At 32.2% G+C, this 17,643-nt stretch overlaps 2 protein-coding genes across 2 annotated transcripts in view; one reads left to right on the top strand and one right to left on the bottom strand.

Annotated features, from left to right (window-relative positions):
- LOC107456859 (non-selective voltage-gated ion channel VDAC2) overlaps window positions 1–17,643 on the bottom strand; it is a 113,609-nt gene that overhangs the window by 76,671 nt on the left and 19,295 nt on the right. The gene's annotated exons all lie outside the window — the stretch shown is intronic.
- On the top strand, window positions 2,043–17,463 carry LOC107456851 (uncharacterized). Its single transcript, XM_043044251.3, has 8 exons — window positions 2,043–2,182; window positions 4,451–4,624; window positions 6,097–6,190; window positions 9,453–9,637; window positions 11,786–12,030; window positions 14,148–14,339; window positions 15,264–15,465; window positions 17,290–17,463. The coding sequence occupies exons 1-8, from the start codon at window positions 2,164–2,166 to the stop codon at window positions 17,325–17,327; spliced, it is 1,149 nt and encodes a 382-aa protein (XP_042900185.1). The 5' UTR covers window positions 2,043–2,163; the 3' UTR covers window positions 17,328–17,463.

A 17,643-nucleotide genomic window follows, 5' to 3' on the forward strand; every position in this document is an offset into this window, starting at 1 on the left:
ATTTTGATATATATTACGTAAAAATATTTGGAAATTTTAAAATTATTATAATAAGTTGAAGAAATATATATTTCTTATATATAAGTAATATCTTTAGTTAAAGAAATATCAAAATTGATAAATTTTCGGTGACCCTTATTAAGGGGGTTTAGATACTCTGCTGTATACTGTAAACGGATCTTGATTTTATGGATCTTGACTGATAGCCGCAGTGCATCTCAAAGACCGTTTAAATATTGGTGAACGCACAAGTATTTCCATCTATAATAAACTAAAAACCATTTTGCAACATCGCGAAATACACTTACATTGGGTGCCATCACGTATGGATATTTAGGGCAACGAAATACCAGACAAACTCGCTGAAGAAGGCTGCTGTCAACAGATTTCTCTTCTAATACCACCAAACTAACATTTATGGTTATGGAACTTTATTCTATCGAAAAATCTACTGTTAAAGAAGACATGCAACTGCCTTCCACCAACAGCTAGTACGTGGCGACCGAACCAGGATTCTCTCTTTCTATTTCGGGAGACAGATCTACCCAAACTTGAACATCGCGCCTAGCTAGCGGTCACCTGAAATGTCTAAAATTTCCTGGTGGATTGAAAACTTTTCTCCATTGTCTTAAATGTCAGCTTCATCAGGCCACTCCCCAAACATATATTGGTCTCAGCAGAGAAGAATTCTATAGCTTGTCTAAAGTAAGAACTCCCCTAACCATTCGTCTGGACCCGTGGTGGTGACTATGGTAACGAGGTAAAACTATTTCAAGAAGGTGTAGAGTCATTGTTTAAGGCAGGTTTTGACTCTGTCTGGTCGGCGAAAGAAAGGGAATCTTTTTCTCCGATTTATTGTGTTAGCCTTAGAATTAAGAGAGAAACTACCCTCCTTGAAATGCGCTATTCTTGTTTCCAGCAGACGGCCTCAGACTTTGTGGTGGAGGTAGTTCTTACCGTTGACAAACTATACTCGTCTTCTCTGTTTGTCATCGACAGGTATATAATCTACTGTTAATTCGACTTGGTCTGACTAAGTTAGACCAGATCGAATAAACCTTTGGCTTAACTGTTGGAGATAAGAAGAAGATCTTAAATTTCAGAGCATTAAAACTTACACTTTGAGAATTTTTTTCATAATTTTTTGCAAAGAGATACATTCGAAAATATTTTTACATTAAAATATAGACGTCTTATGTTCCAAAAATTTCCATGTACGTATGTTAAGTAAAAATTGATTTGTTGAAAGTTACGAAAAGTATCTTAAATTTTTCAAAATTTATAAAAATAAGATATATTATGTGCATGTTAATTTTTAAATCACTATTAAAAATGTAGTAATTTAAATCTTGAAAGTCAGTAAAACTATTTAAATTTTACTCAAATAATCGCAGGGAATTCGATTCTGCCTGGAAGACAGTGCCTTATCGAAAAATGCGGGGACCCTAGGCACAGAACAGTTAGGGGCCCCCTAGTCATAATTGTAAAATAAAAGAAAATATAACAATAAATTACTTGCTTACTTATGAAGTTTCTTTAAATTATTTATAATGTTAGTACGATAGATTAGCGTAAATTTGAGCTTATATTTATTAAAATTTTTGTTAACTCATAGTTCTATTATAAAATTCTAAAGGAAAAAATCAAAAATGTATCATTTTTAACACTAATAGGGCCCCCAAAAATGTGGGGGCCCTAGACCTGGGCTTCTCAGGCCTTAAGATAAATTAGGTACTACTGGAGAGTGACCCATCTGCTTTTATAATCAGCTTTTAGTATTTTGTTTGTAAACTATGTTTTACAAACAATACTTTTATGCGAGCTAAAGTTTGTTTTATTAAGTTCAATGTTCACTAAAATTACACTGATCATTTCCTTCTCTCAAAACCTTAGCATTAAAAAAAATTGTTCCAAATCAAATTTAAAAATAAATCGTTCTAAATGGGGACAATAGAGATATGTGGAAGATCAGGGATTAAAAAATTAATCATTTTTCTTTTCTCTTTTTTTACGGACACTGATAACTTACGCTGACGTGTTTTGAGAAGTAAGAGATAATTGCTGAGCATCTCTGAGAATCAGCAGCTGCTGCAATGTGCCGCATTCGGTTTTTCTTGGTAGATTTCATACGATACGTTAGGACACGTGAAATAGGCTCTCATCATGCAGCATTTCACCAAAGGTAAAAAATGAATTTTTATTAGCATCGCTCAGTTTTATGAATTAATTTTCTCGAAAAATGAATTATTTTATTATAATTTATTCCAGCAATACTTAAGAAGACGCCATACCACGGAAGAAAATTTTCGTCTCAAATTCTCTTTATCCTTCATTACTAATTTAAAAGAAAGAAAAAGCAAGTTCAGACAAACCTAGAGTAGGTAATGAAGTTTCAGTTGCTGAAAAAAATACTTCAAAATATTAAAATGCAAACAAATTATTTGAAGAGAACTTCACCATTGCGTAATCCTAAGCTATCTTCTCATCATTTATTTTCATTTGCATATTTTAGAATTTTTTTTCAGTATTTGGAACTTTATGGCTTACTCTAGGTTTGTCTGAACTCACTTTCTCTATACTTTAAATTTTTAATTAGTAATGGAGAAAAAAGAGAATTTCGCGAGGAAAATTTTCTTCCTTGCTATGGCGTCCTCTTAATATTCCTGAGGATTACATTATTTATGTATATAGTAAAAGCTCTATATAATGAGAACGGCATGTTGCGACAGGTCCACTATTACAAAAATTTTTTAGTTCGCTGTTATCTAAGACATCAGAATATACTTCACACAATTATACCCTCGTTTTTTATTTCTGTCTTAACATTAAATATGCGTATTCGCTTATAATTATCTTTTATTTTGAATTGACGTTAAAACAAACTTTTGCTGCAGTAATTAATTTCGGAAGATTTTTGTTATGGTTAATTATTTTAATTTTTCTATTAGTGTAAAATTCTGTACGTCATTCCGATAGCTTTGCTTTCTAAATGCATGCAAAAACTGAAAATTATCGAAATAATAGATGGTTCCACTTAAATCCAACGAAGCAAAATAATTATTTAAATTAATTAACTGTTATCTGGAGGAATAATTTTCTAAAGAATCATACTAAACAGAAATAATGCAATTTTTTAATATTTGATTCAATTAACTAAATAGTAACGTCCTTAGAATGTTTAACGCAATCGCTTTTTGAGAAAATCGGTTGAGGAAAAATCTGGCAATGTGAAATATTTTTTTAAAAAAATGATCCAACTATCCACGGATTGTCATATTCTCAAAATGAGGTTTCCAACTGGCCAATTTCTTTATAAATCTTCAGATTATTTATTTAAACTTTTTTTGGTCCATTGTAATAATAAATCTTTTGATTCCCTTCCCTTACTATAGGATTAGGAAGGATGATTAAGCACTACTGGCAATGCAGTTTAGAACACAGAATATCTGCCATGCGCAAACGGAATGTGATCAGTGAAGGGTGGGTGTATACCCCTCCGTTTAGGGAGAATTCGGAAGCTTTATCGCGCAGATCAGAGGTCATGGATTATAATCGATATTGCTCCTGGCAAAAATGCATCGAAGCATTGCCGGATTACCCATTAGGCTAGACTAGGCCATGGCCTGGGGCCCCCAATGATTAGGGGCCCCCCTTAAAATGGATTTTTTTAAAAATAAATTTTAAAAAATTAAGAAAAACAGTGATTTTTCAAATTTTTTCAAAATTTTACGATTATTTTTTAGTTCTAATTTAATAAAATAAAGTAAAATTTAATTTATTATTATTTATTTTTATTCTAAATATGCTTTCTTAAATGAAAAGATACATAAATACTTTTATATTTGAATTTAAAAAAAAATATACGAGAATAAAATTTAATCTAAGGGCCCCAAAAATTTAAATGGCCTAGGGCCCCGCTTACGCTTAAGCCGGCCCTGCATCAAAGCGTTATCAAGGATTATCTGAAGCCCATGTTGCGAATGGGTTTGCCGTCTAGTACGGTTGCATGACGGGTTAAACCATTTTGGGAGGTGTTGGAACATCCTCCGTACTCTCCTGACATGGGACCTTGTAACTACAATATCTTTTCTAAGCTGAAAGAACACTTTCTTCGAGCTGATGGGAACTACATTTTTGACAAACAAGTTACATAACTGCTTGAGATGTGGCAAAAGGTGCAGGGTTTTGCTGATGATTGTATTGAAGAAATATGCTAATACAATTTTGCTCGTACGTTCGTTAAAACATTTTCAGGGCATATTTCCGATACTTTATTTGTATCCCTTGTATCAGTTCGACTTTATGTCATTGATTCTAATATTTTTTTAACAGCTTGTATTTATTATATTATTTTTAAAAAGGATCTCCAAATGTCATTTTGCATCTTTTCGAATTTATGCCATGAATGCTAAAATTTTTTGAATACCTTGTATTTATTTATCTTGTAAAGGATCTCAAAATGGCATCTTGCATTATTTCTGGATGTTGTCCTTATTCTTATGTATCATCGAAAGCGACGCTGCCGTCAAAATAAGATACGTGAGCAATTCAGAGTGTGACAGATATACTGTTGATGCTGTCTACCACGAAAAGTACAAGATCGTTACGGAAAATATTTTCAAAGGTAAGAAAAAAAAATTTTCTCCTCAAAATTCGATAATGGGCGAGTTCTGAGACAAGGACCCTTTGAAGCGCGCTTCGAATTTTTTCCACTTTTGAAATGTAAACCATCATTTCACTGACGACATTCCGAACAATCCAGTTCATAGTTTCCACGTGGCAACATAACTTTTAATTTAATAATAACTATTTTATAGTTTGCCTACGGTAAGAACTCCTTTCGAAACAAAGTCTGAGGTCGTCTGCTGCTATGGGAACAAGAGGGTAGCTTTTTTTAGTCTTCTTTTTTTCTTTTAGGGAGGGTAGCTTCTCTTCACTCTAGGGCTAACACAATAGACCGAGGAAAAAAATTCACTTTCTTTTGCTGACCCAAAGCCAAAACCTGTCCTAAAACAATGACCCCACACGTCTACTTGAATTAGTTATACCTCGTTTCCATGGTCCCCGTTACGGGTCCAGACGAATGGCTAGGGGAGTTCTTACTTTAGACAAACTATACCTTTATATTGAATAACACTTTCAGAAAAGCAAAGTACAACAGAAAAGATTAAGACCTCTAAAAATAACAATGCTCAATTCAAGAATTTTCATAAACGTACAGAACATTCTTACTGGACCTAGTTGGATCCAGGGTTATAGAGAAGAACTCTTTAGCCCTGAGTTTGACCATTCTGCTTAAAATGGGAGCATCAAATTTTAAAGTTTTCAAAGACATCTGACAAATATTTCTTAAAATACCAATATGGCATTTTTAATTTTTTTAGGGATATTAATTATGAATTTTCATTTTCGTGAAAAAGTTGCTATAATAAGTTCAGTTACTGTAAAAGCTCAGCGTGATAAAATATGTTGTATTAAAATTTAAAGTTTGCTTTCAAATAACTTTTCATCTTATGTTTAGATCTTCACGTCCCAGGCTGATTTCCAAAATGCTTACTAATTAGTATAGACGACGTTTTTAAGTTACGAAATCAAACACAAAAACACAATTCCTCGGTACAGAAATACCATTTTTTTTGTTGGATCCGTATTTTTGATGAATAAAATTTAGAGGTAGCCGCAATCTGGAAAATAGGGTCTCAATAGTTTGGTCAGGGAAGCGATCGAAAATTTGGATACCTTATTATTAATTTTATTTTTTGGGTGTTTCACTTTATCTCGAGAACTTTTTAAGCAAATTGAGAAATGAAATACCCACAAATATAAAATTCGTTTATCCAAAGATAATTCCATGCAAAAAAAAAAAAAAACATTTAGTAAATATTTATTATTATATTTAATAATAGTCAAAAAAATTTGAATTGTAAGGTATACAAATTTTTATAATACTTTAAAGAACATAATATAACATGGCAAAATACAAAATTTGAGTGATATCGGTCGAATAGTTACTGAGAAATCGAATTTTGAAAATATTTTTTTTTGTTTATTGCACAACTGATTTTTTATGGCTATTTGCGTTAAATCTATTTGCAGATAGCAAGGAATTCGTAAATAGGGTGGCAGATGCTACAGCCGACAGTTTGTCAGCAGCCATGGCAGATCTTCCAGATAGGGATTCCTCTGACAAGTAAGAAAACTAATTACTTTATAGTTCTTAAAAATTTATTTAATATAAAAAAATATTAAATGAATATAAATACCTACTTTTGTATTGCAAATTGCTACGTCGTGGTCACTGTAGAAAAAGTGAACTACTTCAAATGACTTACGTTCTAGTCTGCTGATTTTCATGTAAACAACATGACATAAAAATTCACTCACTCTTATTAGAAACCAGAGAAGAATGCACTCTCTTTTAAAAGGAGTTTGAAATTCCAAACTGGAAAGAGTTTATAAATAAATGAAATAATTCGTTTTAAATCATTGCAATTTATACATATTTGCGCTTTTTTGGATAATTTTTATTTAATTTTAACCTAATAGACCTTTAATTCTAACTTAAAATGACGTTATTAGGTAAATATGGAGTATTGAGTATAGTTAAGTGTGGCGAGCTCTCTGCTTATCGCTTATAGCTCTGCGTTGGTGGGTGACCACTTGGATCAGTCTGTGTAGGGACCGAGGGTGTGCGGTATTGGTCCTCGTTAAACTGTGCTACCGTAAAGTGCTCGACTTCGCGTGCAGGTCGTCGGGCTACCGAAGCGGGGGTGCCATCCCCTCCGCAGAGGACCAAAATTGTGATGGCATGTCTTCGGATCATTCTCCGGGATGCTTCCCAGACCGTCGCCAATAGCCCATTGTACAGCTCTTGTGCGACGTAAATTAACAACAACAACAATATTATCTCTCGAAAGAACCTTGGAATTTATACTACTGGAAATACATTTTATTTTATTTTATAACTGTCGATGAACAGTCCATTCAATTTTGGGTTTACAACTACTAATGTTCAAGTCTGAAGCCTTGTAGTTTTGACCCAATCCGGAAGACAAGGAAACTCCTGGATCAGTACCCCCAGAAGTATGATTTGTTATGGGAACATGGAGGACTTTGAGACTCGACAGATTTAACTTGCATCAGTCACCGTTTACTAGACGTGGTGTCTTCGGAGAACGAACCCACGACCTCTTGGACATGGGTCCATTGCCCCACCTAACAGGCTATCCCGGTCTTACCGGAAATACTTGATGATTAATGATCATTTTGGTTTATTGAGTTTATTAATTTCTAGCTCTTGGATGGGGTTATAGTTTTTTAGGGGTAGCGCCAACAGGAAGCCCAAGAGAACTCGTGCCCCCATTGGGTAACTCGAGCCCTTCTGTCGGAAAGAATTTGAGGTGTTATCCAGAAACATTCGACACCCTTAAACTTTGATTTTTTTTAAATTATTATTATTGTTTATTACAAGTTGCATTTATTATTATTATTTTTTTTATCATCAAGTCAGGACTTGTCTCTATACTGTTTGACTTTGTTTGTTCGAGGTTACCCTACAAACTTTCGTCCTTGTATATCAACATAGATTTAAAAAATTCATGTTTTTCGTCAGTCAAATTCAATTATCTTCATGAATTCTGATTTTCGGTCGATTGCCTCAAGTTTTCGACTAAAAAAGTTACCTTTCTTGATTTAGCAATGAGAGAATTCTTAACATTATCAATCATATAGAATGGTTGATAACGTTGAGAATTCCACAATGCTAAACAAGAAAAATGATCATATAGGAGGGTTGATAATACTGAAAATTCTCCAACGCTAAAACAAATGCTGAGAATTCTCCAATGTTAATTAAAGTCAAACGATTTATATTATTTTATATTTGCTACTTTCAGATCCACTTTAACTTTTAACTCGTTCCTACTCGTATCGACTTATTGTTTCCTTTTAGAATATTTGAGGATAAATGTTAGTACTACCTTCTATTTTTCCAAGTGTATATTTGCATTTTATTACTTTTTTATTGACTCGATGAATTGTAATGATTTTAAAGGGGTGACTTCAAGTATGCTAATTAATAAGGGCAGACAATATTTGAAGTTACGAAATTAGATACAAAAACGTAGCTGTAACCTGGGAAATATGTTCCCAATAGTTTGACCAGGAGAAGTAAGAATTAATCGTAATTATTCGAGAGCCTAACCTTAAATATGCTAATTAATCAGTGTCGACGATATTTTAGGTTACAAAATCAGACACAAAAACCTATTTTCTCTGAATAAAATTACCTTTTTTTCAATTGATTCGGATTCTCGTCATTCAAAATAAGCGAGGTAGCCGTAATTAGAAAAATATGTTTCCTATAGTATAGTCAAGAATGCGGTCAAAAGTTAGGGGATAGAGCATTCGCCTTCCAATGAGGTGAACCGGGTTCGAATCCCAGCGATGGCTGGTCGATACGAATTTCGCATCCAGCTTGCACCGACCACAGTGCTGACGTGAAATATCCTCAGTGGTAGACGGATCATGGGTACGAGGCCGTCAAACTAACCGTGGGAGGTGTTTGTGGTTTTCCTCTCCATGTAACGCAAATGTGAGTTAGTTCCACCAAGAAGTCCGCCACGAAGGCGAGTTTCTCTCAATACTTGATCTGGTAGTCCCCTTGTCTTCTGGATTGGGTTCAAAATTATAAGCCCACGGAGTTGAAGGTTAGTAATCGTGAGCCCCAAAATCGGGTTCGCTATTCAACGACGGCTATAAAATAAAATGAAATTTTTGCACACAATTATAAAACTCGGTAATTCCATAATTCCAATTATAAAATTCGATAATTATCAAAGATAATTCCATGCAAAAAATAATTTTTAATACTTATTTATTATTATTTTTTTATTATTTCATTTAATAATCGAAAAAAGTTTGAATTGTATGGCGTACACATTTTCTCATCGTTTTAAAAAACATAATTTAATAAGACAAAATACAAAATTTGAACGAAATTGGTCTAACAGTTCCTGAGAAATCGAATTTAAAAAAAAGTCGTATGTATAAAATTCGATTTCTCAACAACTATTCGGCTGATTTCAATCAAAATTTGTAAAATTAAACCCTTTAAAATGATGTAAAAACGTATATAAATTTATAACTAAATTCAATTCACTCTTGAAGGATCATTTAAAATCGTAACATTAGAAAGATTCTTGAAAGATTATTTAAATGTGTATTACTAAAAAAAAATTCTTTAATGGTACTAAAAAAATGAATTAAAAATAATATAATTAGTTAGTCAAAGGCAAATAAAATGGTTCAGTCTGATGATAAATTAGAACAAAAAATATTTCAGTGGTTCTTGGAGAATCGGAGTTGAAGTGCAAGTGGTTTTTCATAATTCGATTGCATTTGTGGAATTTACAGTATTTGTTTTTAATAATGACATTGGATTCTTTTTTCAGTGAAGAAAGAAGAATACACATGCAATTCAAGAGCATAAAAAATGCATTTGGTACCAGGATCAAGAGGGTACATAAGAACATCACAGCCAAGTGGAATGAATTAATTGCTACTAGTTTTGACTTGCTCTATGATAATGGAAATTCTTCACTCAACTTATATTTAAATAAAGCATTAAACGTGACAGGTAAGCTACTATGTTATTAAATATTAACTTATTAAATATACTACTGGAATTGTTTTATATAATTATTGTTCTGTATAATTATTGAAATTATACTTTAATTGCTATTAAATATTAAGGGCAACAACAAACAGGGTTTTCCGGAATTACTGTTCTTAATATACAATTATTATTCGGAATCCTTATCAAAAACGAAGTAAAAAAATGCATCCACATTAGACTGCATTTTAAACTAGGAAAAGATGAAAAAGCTTTTAAAAACTGTCAGATCACCAGCGAGGAAGGCGGGTTAAAAAGTGTCAAATCTGATTCTAATCTGTTGTACTAAGGAGGTGTTTTTAATGCATACTTTTCGATTTCTCGTTGTTTCCTTCTAATATTTTGAGTTCCGCCTACCTAAGTATTAATTCGCTAGATTTAACCAAAATTTATGTTTGTTTTTTTAAAGAATTGTAAGACTTTTAATGTGCTTACTCTTTTGGTTTCATTTTTGGCTTCATCTCTTCGAAAATATGGAATACAGAATAGCCAGTACCCTTGAACATTTTTTGAAATTAGCAATCCATCTTTATAAATCCTGGTTGTAACATATTAGCCAGATATTATTGTTCAACGTTAACTCGATTTTTCTGAGAATATATAAAAAAAGGTTTCAATATTTTTAAAAGCTATGGACAAAAGGAAGCAAGTTCGGAGTATATGGTACAGACCCTTAGCTGTAATTAGTTCACTTATGATAAATGTTTAAATTCCCTGTAATAAGAAAAATAAATCAAATAAAGAACTATACAAATAAAATCAAATTAAAAACTGTGCAAATTGTGCTTTAAAAATTAATATATAAATAGGAAGAAACAAAAATGTTTCCAATGTTTGTTATTGTAGTCAAAAGTGCAAGGTAGGGGTTAAAATCATAAAAAAACTGTTTTATTATTTCTAATTTTATTTTTTTACTACATTATATTTATTTAGCTAATTACACTGGAATGCATTCACTTTCGTTAATAGCTGCCTTTAAGCTTCATTTTAAAATAAACTGCTTTTAGATGATTTTAATCCCTTCTTTGCAATAATTACACTCAACTGATCACAGTTTTCCGATCCCTAAAAAGCATTATTGTGTTTATTTTATATTTTAAAAAATATTCCAAAAAATAAACATTAAAAAGCAAAGTACTTCTGAAACATTTTGTTTTGAGAATTATATAGTACTGATAGTTTTTTTTTTCTTTTTTGAATAGTTTGTCCCAATGGTTGATGTACGATTTTCCCTTGTCTTCAGGGTTGAGTTCATAATAACAAAGCTACGGAGTTCAACATTGGTAGTCGTAAACTCAATATTGGATCGGTTGTTCAAAGACGGTTATTTTATTATTATTTTTTTTTAATGGCGGGCACTTGGAACTACTGTCCATTGGCCACAGAAAGTGCCAGAACTGCTAACTCTCTTTTCGTTTCCCAGTGGGCACCTGTGGTGGAGCCACGGCAGTGGAGCAGCGTCGCCCACGTCGCACTACCACAATCCGTTTATAGGGCGGGTCACATTCACACACATAGGAGAAAGGACATCCATGCCTTGGCCGGGTTTCGAACCCAGAACCTTTTTGATGCCAGGACAGTTCCTTACCCCCTACACAGGCTGGTCGGCTCAAAGATGGTTATAAAAAGCTGTATTCTTTGAACTCAAATTTTTTTTTTGTTGCAAAAACGGATAATTAATCGTTGATTTTGATTTTTTCCATCTCATTGGAAAAATCTCGTTAAGTCGACGTTTTTTAAGAAAGCTTAGTAATTTTTAAAATATTTAATTTCCGTTCTAAAGCCCAGATGGTGAGATGAAATATATAATTTAAAATTATAGCTTTATTACTAAGTTCATATATTTAAATTGTGCTTTTTTTATTTTGCTTAAAGAAAAACACAGCTAAGTTTTAACCAGACATGAGTACTTCAATTTTTCGTTTAAAATTTCGAAGAGCATTTTAACTTGGCATTTAGTACCTTTTAATCTACAGTTTATTTTATTTATTTATTTACTAATTTATTTATCTATTTATTTATTTATCTATCTATTTATTTATTTATCTACTTATTTATTTATCTATTTATTTATTTATCTATTTATTTATTCCTTCTTTAAATATGATGCAGATGCGTACAAAGAGGCTCGTAATGTCTTGGACATGAGTATGGCCTCTTTCGTAAGTTTCGTGAAGAGCGTGATTCGTGATGGTTTACAAGGAATTTCTATGGCGGCTGCCGAATCTTTGAAGAAAGATGCTGCCAAACCGAAAAAAGAGTCCACTGAAGAAATAGAAAGCGAGCCTACAGAGGATAAGGAGTCCACTGGAGAAAAAGAAAAAGAGTCCACTGAGAAAAAAGAAAAAGAAGCGACAGTATGTTAGAATTATAATTTCTTAAAATATTCATAACCACTATGTTAACAAATATTGGTATAACTACGGCCAAGGCCGTAGCCAGGATATTTTTTCGGGGGGGGGGGGATATGGTAAGAAGCAAGGACGGTTTCAGACATGCAAAGTAGGGGAAAAACATTGTAACAAATATTGTTTATTCTGTTTTTTGCAAAAGTTAAACTAGTAATTAAAAATATTACATAATAATTATTTTTTAATTAATATTAAATAACAATTATAATCAATTTGTAAACAAAGTTTACAAAGACATTGCGACGGGGATTTGAAGAAAATTTTTCGATTACTTTTTTAGGATAAACCGGAATATCCCGAAATATGCTTAATAAAGTTAGTTAATAAAAGGTTTGATTCGACAGTTTTTGTTTTTCTATTTACTGAGAGGCTCAAAGAAAAACTAAAAAGTTTGAACCCCAGAATTACGGGCCTGACTACGGCTATATTTGGAAGAACGTGGAGTTAGGAACACCAACCAATTCCTCATTCAGTAGAGTCTCAACGGTTAAACGCGTCAGGTCAAGAGGATTTAAATCGATTCAATCGACTCACAGTGAACTGATCTTAAGACACGGTTCCCAATAGATAATTGAAATCAAGCGGGTGTGTGGTCACTTTGATCAGCCTGCGAAGGGACCATATATGGCAACGTTACTTTTAAAAAGTAACGAGTAAAAGTACAAGTATTTTTAAGAAAAGTAACGAGTAAAAAGTAAAAAGTTCTTATTTTAAAAAGTAACGAGTAAAAGGTACAAGTACTAAACAAAAAAAGTAACGATTTAAAAGTACATTTCTAGGAAATCGAAATATCAAAGTAACCTAAAATTTTATTGAATAATATTCTTATGTTCTTTAATGTTTTTGCAAAATTGTTGTTATTTATTTAATTATTTTTAATTTCGAAAGTTATGGACATTAATTTATTTTTAAATTCGGAAGAATATTATAATATAATTTTATAATATAATCGTATAATATAATTTCAAAATCAAATATAATTTTAATATCAAACTTTTTATGGATTTGCACGAAAAAGAAATTTTCAAGGTCAAGGTATTTAAACACGAAGTTAGCTGTGAATGCATATATATTGCACATTAATTTTATAAATTAAAAAAACATGAGCACTTCTTTTTAATAAATTTTTTTTTTTTGGAAAGCTTACCGAGATTTAGAAAAAAGTAACGATTTAATTCGACATTTCCGTTACAAATACTTGTACTTTTTCCCTAAAAAAGTAACGAAAGTACAAGTAAAAGTACTAAATTTAAAAAGTAACGAAGTACAAGTAAAAGTACAAACTTTTTACTTGTACCGGTGGAACAAGTAACGAAAGTAAAAGTACTGCCATATATGGAAGGGATCGAGGGTCGGTCGTCATTAAAATATTCCACTTAAAATGTTTGACTTCGCACTCAGGTTGTCAGACTACTAAAACGAGTGGAGCCATCCCCTCATGCAAAGGATCAAAATTATGACGGCATGTCTTCCAGGATTTTGCCTACATTCCATTGTGTAACTCTAGTTTGACGTAAATAAAGCTCTAGTATATTTGATGTGATTTCAAACTTTTCCTTTAATTTTGGGCAAATACAAAATGGGCAAATGGCGACAGTCTGGGAAACATCCCTGAGAATGATCCATGCCATCGCAATTTTGAACCTCTGCAGAAGGTATAGCTCCCCTGCTTTAGTAGCCCGACGAACAGCGTGCGAAGTCGAGCACTTTACGGTAGAACAGTTTAACAAGGACCGATATCGCGCACCCTTGGGTCCCTACGCAGGCTGATCAAATTGGTCATCCACCCGCTTACTGACCGCAGCAATTGATGCTTGACTTCGGTGTTCCATTGGGAACCGTGTCTTTACGATCAGTCCACTGCGGGACTCACTACAAAGAATGGAGGAATGATGGATGCGACTAATACCACATTACAAGTATACACGTGGTGTCATTCTGGAAACGCAACTATTATTAAGCTTTTAATTTAAACACAAAATACTTTTAATTTATCCTCTTAACAGATACGTACCATTTGCTCTATAATGATTATGATTAAACTCCTTTTTTTTGTTATTTAGGAGAAAGAGTTGAGTTACGAAGAGAAATTAGAGAACAAGAAGGTAGAAATAGTTGAGATGGTGATCAGAGGATTCCTTCGTAATGCCTCACTGGAAGTATTGAACCGAAAGATTGACCTATTCAGGAAGGTCACCTTAAAACCTGAAGACAGAGATTCAGCACTGGATGATATCATGTTCGATATGCTGCTGGTATGACATAAGCTTTTTTTTTACTTACCTATGATGGTAATAAGACATTAGTTATGTTATCTTAGTTAGATAGATGAAAATTGAAAATGAATTGTCAAGTAGTTAAGACGATTTTCAAGTAATAATAAAAGGGATAAAAGGAAGGAGAAACTAAGTATAGTAAAAATAACCTACGATTAGTTAAAAAAAAACATTAACCCCTTAACGATCGGTTAATTTTCAAGAAAACTGTCATAAAAGTGCCTATTTTGCCAAATGCACGTTCTTGATTAGTGCTGACATCTAGTTTAAAACAAACGAACTATCTACAATTACCTTAAAAATATCCTGGTACTGCCATATGGTGTGTAAAATCAGAAATAAAATGTTTTCTGGACAAAAGAAATAAATTAGTTTTATTCTTATTGGCGCTTTACTACTGAACACTCCAGCCCGGAAATTTCACGAGAGCGAGAAATAGAGGGCGAAACTTCGCGAGAAGGAAGGGGTTAAATAAATGTGGAAAGAGATAGAATCGTACGGTTTGCTGCATTCGACAAAGGAATAAGGAAAGGAAATTATTAATTCCTATTAGTTTTAAATATTGGAGCCAAAGTTTGTCAACAGATGGTACTGCTGACTGGAAAGGCCATAAAGCAATGCTGACCTTTCCTTTCCGAAATATTTCCAAGAGCATCGCAACGTACCATTTAATCAGGACAAAATGCTGAAAAGATGGATTTCCGTAGGTAGTTCCTCAAAACATTATAGATGTAATAAGTCACTTGATAGGGAATTGATAAGTGATAAATCTCTGCCAGTTACAGCTGATTTATGTTTCACTTTCTAAATTATACACACTGAACGGATCTTGAGAAACCAGTCAATATTTTTAGAGTGGCTAAAACCCGCTAAAATGTTTTAAATATTTTATTCTGATTCCAGATCAAAAACCGTATGCAGGCTATAGTCCACGAGGATATTCCGAACGAGAAAGGATCCATAGATCTTGCAAGAAGGAGCATCTACACATACTGGGTAGAGCAGGCCGAAACAATGTATAAAGAAAAGCTGAAATCTCTTCAAGCTACTCCTCCAGGAGGTGATCTTTATTACAAAAATTTGTGGAGCAACGAAAAGGAACTTAGTAAGGAGTTTAAAAGTTGTTATTTTTTTTAGCTAACAGTTGTAAGAGTTACCACAAGCAGAATCAAAATCGTTCAGATTAGAGTTCTAGATCAGTTACCGCACTTGGTGAAGTGCCTCATTTTGCGTCAAAATCATCCATAAAATATTGATTGTGTGATTCGGTGACTTAAATATAAAAATATAGTTTTATCTTCAGTTTATTGTCAAAATTTTCTACTTGAAATAATGTTTAGCAAGAAAACTAATGCTTTCATCAGAAAAATAACATTACTTTTGGCATAACTTGAATAAATTTTCAAGTGTAGTTAATTCATAACATATAAAGTTATTTTTCATAAAATTTTCTTATTGATACTTTGAATAGTTAATATGTCTTCTTTAAAAGGAAAAAAAAACAAAAAAACAAATGAGCTTCATTTATATTTATATTTCAGAGATTCCTTCGAAAAAAAATAGGTACTCTTCCATTAAAGGCAGCGATTGGCGACGGTTAAATTTTTCTTCGCCAAATCAAACACGGAACATCATAATCCATCAATAATATGTGCTTTTTTTATCTGATTAATCAAGGATTATGAGTGCCATTTCCCTGTTAACTTTGCACTGTTTTCATAAGGTTAAATCCACTGCCTTCTGCCACTGACCGTTGAGCTAATTTACAATCCAGTGGTCTTTAACGACTCGCTCTCTATTTTATAGATTTTTCTACTGACTGTAGTTGGTTCGAATTATTATTTTAGCACTTTTTTTTTTGAATTTGTTACCTGAACTAAAAAAAAAAGTCAGTAATAATTTTTTTTTTTAATTTAAAAAAATGACATTTAGGGGAGCTGGTCGTTAAAGGCCGCTCAATTGGAAAATCGCGTCAGTTATATAATTACCCGGTATTCCCTATACTGATGTTTTATTTAAGGTTCAGTGCCACTATCCGGTATACATTAGTCCGGTATACCCAACACTGGTTAAAATAGTTAAAACCATAAATTCTAAACCAAAACCATAACCAATGGTTAAAACCATTGGTATTAACTGGTAGCCAGTCTGAACAACATGACAAATTTCCTTTCGATGAAAATAAGTCTTTCGATATATATTTTTATCTTAAATGAACGAATCTGTGTCGATTTTTTTATTTTATTCATTACAAGTTTTTTTTAGCAAAAATTAACATTTTAGCTTGGTGACTTGGCGCATTTTAATATCACACAGTAACAACATACCGGCATAGACAAGGTGCTCTTACTAACAATGGGAAAGTCAATTGTTTTAAAAAAAAATTATCCTAACTTTCATGTTTAAAAGTCATTCCAAATTTATTTAAAAATTATTACACTTCCTGCTTATTTCTGCTAACAAAATTATAATGGCATATCTAGTTTTTCAGATTTTATAAGGACGAGGTAGAAGATGTGATCGAAGTTTAAAGAATATGTTGCATGTTACATACATCTGTGATGCTCATTATTAACTCCCCAAAAATTATAATTTTTAGACATCATTTAAACACATTATTTAACAAACTATAAGGTTGCGGAAAATGCAAAAAAGGAAAATTTGATTTTTGAAAAAGTCAAAATTTTATAAACAAGAACCAATTTAAAAAATCGTAAATTATTCTTCCTTATAGCTTATGCAAAAAGAAAAAAAAAATACGGTAACTTACTTATTAGTTAATTAACTATAAATTATTACGCTCAAAGAATTTAAGTTATTCATTTCCCAAAATATTTATCTTTTAATTTGTTAGCTGTTTTTTTTCAAATTTTTAAAAAGTTAACAAAATAAAAATATTTTAATTTTTCTTTGTTTTTATTTCTTTCAGTGGATACGTTGCTGAATTTGTGCGAGATATATCCATGATTATAAAAAGTTTCTCTTGAAATTTTTTATTGTTGTCTGAAACTGTTCTTGTTCGATATCATTATTTTCTCATTCATTTCATTATGTATTTATTATAGTAATTTGTTATTAATAAAAATTTATTTAATCCCTGGAATGCTTCAAATTTTCTGTCTGGATTTTTATGAGGCATGCCTGTCCTTCATTGTTTTATACCATTTGATATTTGAAATCTAACATTTTATTTTTACTCTTGTAGGCGAGTAATCATAACAAAAATGTTTCTTCAGAAAAATTAATATTGTATTTTTTGGAAAAAAGCTTTGCTATGTCATTA

The sequence above is a fragment of the Parasteatoda tepidariorum genome, chromosome 4, assembly GCF_982258835.1.
Source record: "Parasteatoda tepidariorum strain Cologne lab strain chromosome 4, Ptep-v5.0, whole genome shotgun sequence".
Classification (NCBI taxonomy): Eukaryota; Metazoa; Arthropoda; class Arachnida; order Araneae; family Theridiidae; genus Parasteatoda; species Parasteatoda tepidariorum.

Coding starts and splice junctions, on each gene's coding strand:
- LOC107456851 (XM_043044251.3), top strand. Junction 4,625..6,096: donor TACGGAAAATATTTTCAAAG/GTAAGAAAAAAA, acceptor ATCTATTTGCAG/ATAGCAAGGAATTCGTAAAT. Junction 15,466..17,289: donor GAGCAACGAAAAGGAACTTA/GTAAGGAGTTTA, acceptor TATTTCTTTCAG/TGGATACGTTGCTGAATTTG.